This window comes from Propithecus coquereli, unplaced genomic scaffold (genome assembly GCF_000956105.1).
Source record: "Propithecus coquereli isolate 6110/MARCELLA unplaced genomic scaffold, Pcoq_1.0 Scaffold329, whole genome shotgun sequence".
NCBI lineage: Eukaryota > Metazoa > Chordata > Mammalia > Primates > Indriidae > Propithecus > Propithecus coquereli.
This window is the reverse complement of record NW_012148941.1, coordinates 1,622,414-1,634,083: the sequence shown is the minus strand read 5'-3', so window position 1 is coordinate 1,634,083 and position 11,670 is coordinate 1,622,414. Positions and strand designations below refer to the sequence as shown.

At 42.1% G+C, this 11,670-nt stretch overlaps 1 protein-coding gene across 2 annotated transcripts in view; it reads right to left on the bottom strand.

Annotated features, from left to right (window-relative positions):
* REPS1 (RALBP1 associated Eps domain containing 1) overlaps positions 1-8,858 on the bottom strand; it is a 74,792-nt gene extending 65,934 nt beyond the window's left edge. For both annotated transcript variants that reach the window (XM_012650496.1, XM_012650497.1), the window contains exon 1: positions 8,445-8,858. In XM_012650496.1, coding sequence (XP_012505950.1) covers positions 8,445-8,597 — 153 coding nt within the window. In that variant the 5' untranslated portion in view covers positions 8,598-8,858. The remainder of the gene's footprint in view (positions 1-8,444) is intronic.
* Between the last annotated feature and the right edge of the window lie 2,812 nt (positions 8,859-11,670).

Genomic DNA, 11,670 nt, shown 5'->3' with positions numbered 1-11,670 from the left:
CTCTGTACCCATGTTCTTCTTTCTTCTCCCCTGTTGAAACCGAGGAAATATCCACTTCCTATCAAAGGACCTCTCTGTGCAGTCAGCATCCTCACCATTTTTGCTTTCTCAGGGACTTCTCTTCTTTTTTACTTCCCTTACCAATCCTAACAACTAAAATCATTTGGCAGTATTTCTTGTACTCAAACACACAAACAATTCCAACAAAACAAAAAAAGGTTTCCTTTATATCCCCACACACCTCCAGCTGTTATCCTCTATCCCCTTTCACAGGCAAACTTCTTTAAAAAGCTATCTATCTACCCTATCTCTAGTTCCTCAGCTACTCAAATCTGGCATCCATCTCCACCAGTCCATGAAACTGGCTCACTGGAGTTACCAAAGACCTCTAGGTTGTCAAATCCAATGGCCACATTCCTGCCCACATCTTCTCAATCTCTGCCAAACTCAATACAGTTGACTATCCCTTCCTTGAAATACCTGCATTATTTGGCCTCCATGACATGATATACTGTGCATTATAAATTTCCTGATTTCCCTCCAACCACTCTCTGGCTGTCCTTCTTAGTCTCCTTCCGGTTTACCTAATTTAGAAATATTCAGCATTACTAGGGACTCCATTTCTAGCCAATCCTTCTTTTCCCCTTTATAATCTTTTCTTTGATGATTTCATATATTTTCGCTGCTTTAAGTATCACTAATATACAGGCAATCTTGAAATTGACATCTGTAAGCCAATTATCTCTGCATTCCTCAAGATCTGTAGATCCTCAAGATTTGTAGATCCTCTCTGGTGGAAGCCTACTTGACAATCTCACAGGCTTCTGAGAACTAAGAGGGACAAAAAGGGAACTCCTGAATTCACCATTACCCCTCCACCAAAACAACCCCCCAAAACCCACTCCTTTTCCAACTATCCAACAATGACAATCTCCAGCAACATCCCTGAATTCCTTCCCCCGCTTACGTTTCATATCCAATCTATTATCATGCCTTTCTATTTCTACCACCTAAAAAAATCTCAACTGTGTCCACTCTTCTCCATTCTACTGCCACTTCGCTAATCTAAGCCATTGCTGTGGCCTCTCCGGACTACAGCATATCCCCTGGCCAATCTGCTTATACTTGCTCCAGTATTCTCTTTGTTTACACAGCAATCAGATTAATCTTTAAAAATATAGTTCAGACAACTCAGAAACAGAAAGTCAAATACTGCATGTTCTCACTTATAAGTGGGAGCTCAATAATGTGTACATATGGTCATAGAGAGGAATAATAGACACTGGAGACTTCGAAGGGTGAGAGGGTGGTAAGGGGGTGAGGGATGAAAAATTACTTAATGGGTACAATGTACACTATTCGGGTGATGGGTACACTATAAGCCAAAGACTTCCCAACTACACACCATAGCCATATAACAAAACTGCAATTGTAGTTCCTAAATCTATAAAAATTTTAAAAAGAAAAAAGAAATATAATTCAGATGATGCTACTCCCCTGAATAAAAACTTTTAGTACTTTCCCATAAAATCCAAACTGTTTATCACTGTATACAAGGCCTTTCAGTATGTGGTCCCTGCCATTCTCCCCTCTTGTCCAGAATGCTCCAGCTTTTCATCTCCTTAAGCACATCAAGTTCTTCACGGCTTCAGGCCCTTTACAAACAGTTCCCTCTACATGAAACATCTCATTCTCTCTTCCCTTGTTCCTTGTCCAGGCTTCCTCTAAGGGGCCTTCCCTTATACCTAAGTCAGTCGCCACCGCCTCCTCACCCAACGATTCTCTATTATCGTACACAGTTCTTCTCCTTTTTAATAGTAGCATGAGTTATTATATAATCCATGAAGGCAGAAAAGGTGTCTTAATTTTTCACGGCTGCATATATATCCCAAATATAAACACAAAGAAGTGTTGTTGAAAGTATATAAAACTGATTTAAGCAAGGTGTATGTTCAGCATTTCCCAGGACAGCCTGCTCTTCCTTAAAACTGTTTGAATAAGAGGTCCGCGGTATGAGCTTGACTAGATTTGGGGAAAGCTGGAAACCTCAAACCGCATGCAAAATTTTGTGTAACTATGTTTTCTAAGCAGATATCCAGAATGTGTACCAGAATCCCAAAGGAATAAGCAACCCAAAAGATACACACACTATTTGGGTTATGAGCACACTAATAGCCCTGACTCAAGCATTCTAAAAGCTATTCATGTAACAAAAACACTTGTACCCCCTTCATATTTTGAAATAAATAAAAAGGAAACCAAAACAATAAAACTAACAACAACAACAACAAAAGATACATGCTCTAATAAATTCTGGCCTCATTATTTAACAAGATAGACCTCAAATTCAACATATGGTCAATTCTCGAAACAAAATGGAGAAGAGATGTAGTATTCTTAACTTTAAAAAGTCTAAGTCCTGTAATTTATCAAATCTCAATGAAATCTGGTATTAAATGTATGGTTTATCTTCCATCAGACAAATTTCTTACATAGAGGTACAGGGGGAAAAGACAAATGAAGATGCATCCATCACAGGAAAGGCTACAGAAAATGAAATACACATGAGGAGAAACATCAGAAATGACCAGTCTTATCACCCATTTCAAATTCTCACTAGTCAGATACCTTGATGAACTAAGCACCATAACTTATAACCCTTTCATCAGTTTCCTCTCATATATTAATATATAGTCACTTCAGCATTCTAGGCTTAGAGCCTCCTCTTTAAGTAAACCTTCAAAGGATGTAAAAGAAACCAATTCCAGTGTCAAAATAGTGGAGCAACTCATCATAAGTCTGTCTGTTACTTTCTTAGGGGTATGACTGGATAGAGGGGCCACCCCTAAACAATGACACTCTCATGAATCAAAAATCATGAAAATCCAATCTGATCACAAAACCCATTCAGTCATTTTTGTTCAAGGTCACAAAGCTAGCTAATGCCAGGACTGGAACTTGCCTCCTATGTTTAGTGGTCCTCATACCAGCTTCTCATGCTCTTGCATAGCTCCACCAAATGCTTAGCATGAATTCCCAAAATACTAAAACACTAACTCTGGTTAGTGTTGATTTAAAAAAAAAAAGACTAAAACTAGCATGATATGAAACTCAGAAATTGAGAAGTAAGTATGACACTATAGAAAGACATTAACTGTGACTTCTTTCACAAACAGTATCGTTTTCAATTGTGTACAGGACAGTGTCTGATTAAGGCAAGATTATTTTTGCAGTTTATTATAATTATTTTAGTGACTCAGAAATTACAAATTTAAAAAATCACTACTCCAGAATAATAAACCTGACATTTATTTTTATTAAGTGTGTAACTAACAATGTATAAATGAGGCTCTGTTTCCCAATTTTTAAACCTATCACTAATGAACAGATCTTGTAATTGACTTGAACAAGTTTCAAGAGAAAAACAAAATGGCTTATGTTTCATTGTTGTTTTTCTTCCATTAAATTTATGCCAGTTATTCAAATATTCTACCATGATATTGCTCAACACAAATGATCTAAAGATTTTCAGCTTCATTAATAGGGTACATTACTTCCATGCTTCAATAAAAGAACAGTTAGTACTAGAACCTTTTACCAACCTATTATGCATTCAAAGTCTGTATGAAGTTTTAAGACATTTCCCAAAATAGAGGCTTTAAATGAAAGATAAAAAAATATACTGCTTAGTGTAGTAAACAGTATCCCTTTCCTAATCTTTAAAAAATAAATTACTTTTGGAAAAGCTGACTTTTAAGCTACAACACAGAATATTTTCTTACTCAGCAGACAGCAAAATTCCTCAAGATTAAATCCTATGAGCCAGATTTTTCTCCCCCAGTACTGCTCCTATGTGGCGTGGGGCATAATTTTATAAAGTGTTAACTCCTTCACTTTGTCTATTGACATTCTGTCTTCAAAAATAAACCCTTAAATTCAGAATAGATTTTACTTGCTATTCCAAAGCAAGTATAATGAGCATACCTTAAAATGTTTGACAGTTGTGATAACATATTATAAAACTGTGTCTGTGCGTGCCTAGGATACGAACTACAAGAATCTCCCTCTTTCTCTGAAGTGACTGTTTCAAGATATCATACATTAAATTATTTACTATGCAAAGGAGGAAGTCAATATGTAATTTAAAATCAAATAATCTAAAAATTCCTGCTCTTCTTAAGAATTATGGGCCAATCAAAATCAGACTGATTGAATTTTACTCCTCACCTTGCCCCAAACCATGTGAACAGTAAAGGTAAGAAAGAATGGGGAGGTGAATAATGGTAAAGGAGATACTATTCACAAACAAGTTATTTAACTTCTCTGCCTATCAAGTTCCTAGTTAATAAACAAGAATAATACCCACTTCACAGGGTTGTTGCAAGGATCAAATGCGTTACTGCATGAAAATGATTTGCCAGCTAAAAGGAACATAATAGGCCCTCAATAAATGCCAGCTTCTTCCCCCAGTTCTGAGCCCTCTGTTCTTTGTTCTCTACACTCATTCCCTCAGATGACTCAGCCCTCTCATGACTTTTATTAACAAATGCTGAAAACTACTCTATCAATCAAGGCCCTGATGTGTATGTGCCTGCCCTCTGTCTGTCCCAGTCCCCAAGATACTTAGGTGAGGAAGACAGAGGAAGAGACTCCAACTACCTGAACTTCACTGTAAGAACCAGCATTCAGGGTGGAAAAATCTCCACTCATTTCCAACTATCTCCTGAAGATATCTGTATTGCCATCTCAAAACGCCTGAAATCAAACTCACCATTATCTCTTTAAAAAATGAGGCCCTATTCCTGCCCCTTTTCTAATTGTGAGTGGTACCCAATACAGAATAATCCATACCCCATTATTCTCTCACCCAAATATTGCCAGATAACCCAGCTCTATCAAATTTACCTTCATAATCTCTACTATAATATTTCTCATTTTCTGTCCCACTGCCACCACCAGAGTCCAGGTCAGGGTTTCTCATTCTCAGCACTCCTGACATTTTAGGCCAGATAATTCTTGTGGGGACTGGCTGTGCACTGTAGGATGTTTAGCAGCATCTCTGGCCTCTACCCACTAGATGGAGAACTGCTCCCTCGGCCCAAGCTATGACAACCAAAAACATCTCTAGACATTGCCAAATGCCCCCTGGGGTGCAAAATCACCCTCCCCATTGTCTCCCTCATTCCTGCATTTGAGTGCCACTGACCCAGTTCCTCACCACTTCATGTGTGCCACACAAAATCAGCCCCTAAGTTAAGTCTCCAGTTTCTTTCCTCTAACTCGTGTGGCACTAAGACCTCCTAAAGCATTGCTTTATGACTCACTTCTCTTAAATCTACTACTCGGTTACCTTCACAATTAGTTCAAAGCTCTCCATCCAGCCTTGATAACCCAGCCTTAAACATTATTCTGCAAAGCACCTCACACAGTGGCTACCCAGCAGTCCTTCAATAACACAGCCAGTCCCTCCTTTTCTATTCCACTGCTGTCACCTTGGTTTGGATGCCCATTACCTAGCAACCAAGCCAGGCCCCTACAAGAGCCTCCTTCCCTAGCCTTTAATCTATCACTCGAAGTCAAAAACTTTCAGTGCCTATTGAAATATGAAATCTTCTACCTGTCTTCAGAGTCTTTCACAACACAGCCTCTTTATGTTCTGTTGTCCCCAAAATATACGCTAGCATCGGTAACACCTGATTACTAGTCTTTGAAAAGGCTCCTACACTTTCTACCTTCCATCACGTTTTTTTCTGACGGAAAGCCCTCTTCATCCCACTCCTGTCACTCCACCCCAAATAAAGTCCATCTGAATTAAGAAGTCTTTCTTGATCACACCTCCTTTGTGTTTACATAATATTTTGCACCTGTCCTGTGGCATTCACATTCTACTTTATGATACACATGAGTGTTCCTATAACTTACAAGATCCTTGAGAGCTTCTTTCTCCTCTTTTGATGCCATGCAATGCTTAGCCCAGTGCTAAATAGAGAACTCAGTTATTACATGTGAGTTGCCCCAAATGTTTCCCCATACAGAAAGCAATGGAGGACTGTGTTTTCAGACAACCCAAACTCCCTTAAGGGAATTAAGCCCGTATTCCCCTTTTGTCTCACATTTCTATGTCTTAGGACAATTTTTAAGTAAATTGCTTTCCAGATATCCAGACTGCTATTTAGTGTATATTACTGTAAGAGTTCTACTTCAGGGAATTCCTACAACTTCCAACTTGTAACTGAATCCTGAATACTTACTTGAACTATGTAAGCTCTCTTTTTATATGAATAAAATAGAAATTGATTTTTCAATCTTAATAAAATTGAGCAAAATATGAAAACAATTTGGATTGGACTAAACATATTTCAAGTAAAGGTTAATTAATGCTAATTTGTCTGTCCTAAACAATACACTTAAAGTCCTAAAGTAGATGCACCATTACGAAGATTAAAAGTCAGTTTTATTTCAACTCCTCAACCCCAAACACAACTCAAACAATGCGAAGGCTTCTCCTTAATTTCAGTTCCTAACTAACTTGAAGATATATTCTGTTATTTCTACATAAACAGCTGTATCATTAATGACCATGTTTTGACCAGATCTTTCTTTAATCCTATTCCAAAGCCCTATGAGGAAAGTATGGTAGCCAACATTACCACTACCATTCTTTAGCACAGGTCATCAAACTACAGGCCCTGTTTTGTATATCCCTGAGCTAAGAATGGTTTTCACATTTTTAAAGGATTATAAAAACAAAGGCGAAGAATAGGCAACAGAGACTACAAGTGGCTGGCAAAGCCTAAAATATTCACTAATTGTCCCTGTTTGGCAGCATGAATTTGGGACTCCTACTTGTTCGTTGGTACGTAAAACACTCAACTTTTCCTTCCAGGGTTTTAAAAAAGCAATATAAAACATACAAGATTATGCAAAAAGATAGAACTCCTTCAACTTAGTCATAGTTAATGCACAGGTAACTTCTAAAACAGAGGCCTACGTGTGAACATTTTAATACTTCACAGAATTTTTGTTAGAAGAAACTTGACTTTCATTCTATAGATGAACACTACTTACGCCTGAAGAGGAAAAGAGCCTGATCCAAAATCACACTGCTTGTTAACAGCCGAGTGGGGGTTCAAGGACCCAACCCTCAAAACTCCTGGTCCAATCCTCCGCAGTCCACTGCATACACCTATGCATGTGACTTTAAGTTTTGGAGATTTGGATAACTGGCTTGGATCAATATAAAGATGAAGGCCAGGCGCAGTGGCTCACGCCTGTAATCCTAGCTCTCTGGGAGGCCGAGGCGGGCGGATTGTTTGAGCTCAGGAGTTCGAGACCAGCCTGAGCAAGAGTGAGACCCCATCTCTACTAAAAATAGAAAGAAATTAATTGGACAACTAAAAATATATAGAAAAAATTAGCCGGGTATGGTGGCGCATGCCTGTAGTCCCAGCTACTCGGGAGGCTGAGGCAGAAGGATTGCTTGAGCCCAGGAGTTTGAGGTTGCTGTGAGCTAGGCTGATACCATGACATTCTAGCCTGGGCAACACAATGAGACTCTGTCTCAAAAAAAAAAAAAAAAAAAAAAAATAAAGATGAAAACTTAAAACCTATTCCTGACAAGCTGTTTAGACACTAAGAGCTATGAATCATTAAACAGAGTAACATTACTGCTCACCACATAACATTAGATAACTTCTAGGAAGCCTTCTTTTTTAAAAGCAGATATGATAAAGAAGCCTTAAAACTTACTTTGCTTGCTCCTCTAGGGCTTCCGATTGAGGCAAATATGCTGTGTGTGATTTCCAGCTGCTCAATACTTATCTCCCAACCCAAATCCACAAGTTCCACAAATGTAATCGAATGCCAATCGGAAAAACACTGTCCAGGTTACATCACACACGTTTTACAGACAATTACAAGTTCTTTTCATGTCTACTTGCAAACTACTGGCTAGAAGTTCAAAATCTTTTAATCTCCCTAAGAATTTAACTTCCTTAAAAGAAGAAAAAACTGTTTCTTTCGGATTCCTAAATCTATAAAACTCACTTTATCGCTCCTTCTCGGTTAATTCAAGAATTAAAAAATAAAAAATAAAACATTTTGCCCATGCTGATAACGTTACTGCAGGGGATCCAAAGCGCCCCTGGATACCAGGATCTAACATTCAACCCCAGTAACAAGCCAAGATCCTTCATATGAAGTTGCTCTTTCAGTGCTGAAGAACACAGATTCTCCGCGGCAGCCAAGGGATACAGGGCTTAGGCTCCTCAGACCCCCACCCCCACCGCAGGAGTCGCGTCCTCTAAAAGAGACCCCCTCCCCCTCGACCGCGGCGCGAGTCCCGGGCGCCCGGGCACCTGCGGCCCCTGCCCACAGCTGGGGAGCCCGGAGGCACCAGCCCACCGCCGGCCCTTCTGCCGGCCGGCCCCGGGACGCGGCGTTACCTGGAGGACCACGTCGTTGGGCAGCTGCGCGGCCCGGAACAGCTCCAGCACCCGCCCGTTGACGACCACCTTCTTGGTGCTCTCAATGTCGCAGTAGGAGAAGAGATCTGAATAGTATTTCTGCTCCGCATCGCTCAGCGTTAAGCCTTCCATCTTCGCCTCCGGCTCGCGGCCGCCCCGCCCCGCATGCAACACCCGGGGCCCGGCCCCAGGACCGCGGGGCGGCGGGGGCTGCGCGTGGCCGCGCGGCCCGGCCTCCTCCTCGCTCCCCGAAGCCGCCGGGAGCCCCGGCCCCGGCCTCACGCGCGCCGGGTGCGCCCGGGCCACAGGGCCCTGAGGTCGCGAGGAGGGGGCACGGCTGGGCTCGGCGCACAGCCGCTCGCGAGGCCCTGCGCAGCACTGGGCTCGGCTCCGGCCGCGGGGAGGGTGCGGGGAAGGAGGCGGGGGCCGCGGAGGCGCGAGGCACTGGCGGACTCCGCCCCCGCCCCCGCCGCGGGTTCGAGTCTCCCCGGCTCCCCGCCGCTTCTCCGAGACTTCCCGCCTCGGCTTCCCCTTCCGTCCACGCCTCCGGAGCGGCAGCACTTCCCAGAAAGTTGTGGGGCTTCGAGTCTAAAGTTTCGGGGGCTCTGGGCTGAACGTGGCCGCCGCTCCGCCTCCCTCCGCCGCCATTTACAGCGCCCGGGCCCGGCCCCGACGCGCCCGCACCAACATTGACAGCGGCAGCCGCGCTCCAGACCCGGATGTGAGGCCGGGAGGAGAGAGCGCGAGAGGGAGAGAGAAACACCCACCGGGCTGGCTCGGCCGCTCCCGGGAGAGGGGGCTGCAGCGCCCCCTGGCGGCCGGCCCCCGGCGGCGGGATGGCCGAGCTACCCTCTGCGCAGAGACCTCAGCGCTGAGACCGCGGGAAGGGGGTCCGGGTGGGGGGCGGAAGAGCATGCAGCTCCTTAAGACCAAAAGAACTTAGATTCGGGTTGCAAGTTTTACGTTTCGCAGTTTCTGGTCCTAAGCGTTTAATAACTATGATTGAAAGGGGAACGTCGTTCAGGTTATTATTATTCTATCTGTACCTTTTTGATGTAGATGTTACTGAACATAAATTCAATATTTCCATCTACTCTGAAAGGCTATGAACATCCAATCTATCCGGGAACCCTCGTCATCGAAACGCTGAGACTTAACTCACCCTTGCTCGAAGCCGTGTTTACCTGAGAAACAAAATGCAACAAATAGAGGGGGAAATTGGCAAAGTTGTCCTCTGTGTACAAGGTCACTCCGGTTACTAGGAATTTAGTACTATAGATTTGTACCATCAACTCGATAAGCTGGTGCAGACCCTGGGCAGACCACAGAGGCTGCCACTCCTTAATTTCCTCATTTATGAAAATTATGTAGTTGTACTGTTTTAATCTACACCTGTTTCAGAAAGAGGATTCTTAAACTATCTCAAGTAGAATACCTTAACAAGAGTTTATATTTAGCAAATGTGAACTACTTCAAAGACAGCAGCCAAGGACAATTATATAGATTTTTGGGGTTTGGTTTTTATTTTGCCTTCTGCATGTCGTTCCCCAGAGTGCTGATCCTACAAATGGCACATAGGAGAAAGCTATTACAGGTTCACTCACAATCGTTTATTTGTAATTCTAAAATTCAAAGAGCACTGAAAACCCAAAGGTTTTTTTTTTTGGTTTTTTTTTTTTTGTAGCATTTTGGCAGCAAAGCCTGTCCTGCCTCATTTGGAGGCAAAATCTTAACTAAACTTGCCTGAAGCTATTTTTATAGCCTTTATGGATGCCACTCTGTGTCAATATTTGTTCATTTTACTCCAGGCCTTAATGGAATGTTAATATATACACAGTAACAGGCATTACATTATCTTTCTTTTTTAAAAAACAAGGTACTGTGGACCTGTAAACATTTTCTAACTTGACTAGTAGTATTTTATAAAGAGATATATATATAATAATATCCTGTTAAGCTTGTTTCCCTATCTCTAAAACTTTCAATTTGCTACAGCAGCACCTCATATCACCTGCCCAGAAGTGATCAGAGCCCCACAGACAGCCTGTCTTCCAAAGGTGTAAAAAACAGGAACATAGTGAGGTAGGATTGGCTCACAATTATGTTCAGCATCTTTTTCTCTGTAGCCTTTTCTAGGCCTTGCAGCTCTTTTCTGCCCCAGGGCCTTTGTTCCTGCCACCTGAAATACTCCCCCCACAGGTCCCGTTCAGGTACCCTGTTCATATGTCACCTCCTCAGAGAGGCCTTTCCTCAACACCTGATCTAAAGTAGTCCCACCATGCACTGTCCCCTTGTCCGATTTCTTTTTCTTTACAGCACTTTTCACTACGTGACATTAAAGTATGTATCTGTTCACATTTTTTTTTTTTTTTTTTTTAGAGATAGAGGCTCACTTTGTCACCCAGGCTAGAGTGCAGTGGTGCCATTATAGCTCACTGCAACCTCCAACTCCTGGGCTCGAGCGATCCTCCTGCCTCAGCCTCCTGATTATCTGGGACTACAGGCACACACCACCACACCCAGCTAATTTTTCTTATTTTTTGAGGAGACAGAGTCTTGTTATGTTGGCCGGGCTGGTCTCGAACTCCTGGCCTCAAGTGATCCTCCTGCCTCTGCTTCTCAAAGTGCTGGGATTACAGGTGTGAGCCACCCAGCTTGTCCTGTTTACATTTTCAATAGCTAATAATCATTGAGTACTTACTGTGTTTCAGGTACTATTCTAAAACCTTACATTCATTACCAGATTAATCACAACAACCCTGTGAAGTAGGTACTATTAGTATTTTTTGACATATTAGTAAACTGAGGCAAAATGGGTTAAGTAACTTCCAAGTCATGTTGTTATTAAGTATCTGGATCTGGAATTCAAAACCCAGGCTGTCTCAACTCTAAAATCGCTACCCTATACTGTCTTTCTCATACTTGTTTATTAAGTCCCCTCAGCCACTATTCCTGTATTTACTGGAAAGTATTTCTTCATTGCCACAGCTCCACGGCCCAGTATGTGGCAACACAGTGTGTATCAACAGTGATTTGTTAAATGAATGAATGATCAAGTGATTTTAACATTGATGTGATAAGTCGGTCAATATAGTAAATCCTGACAATGTCATTGATAGGTCCTTGGAAACTGTGATTTTTAAGCAAAACAACGTATAATGAAACCAATTTTATCACAGGCTAATTGGTATAAACGAGAGTTAAG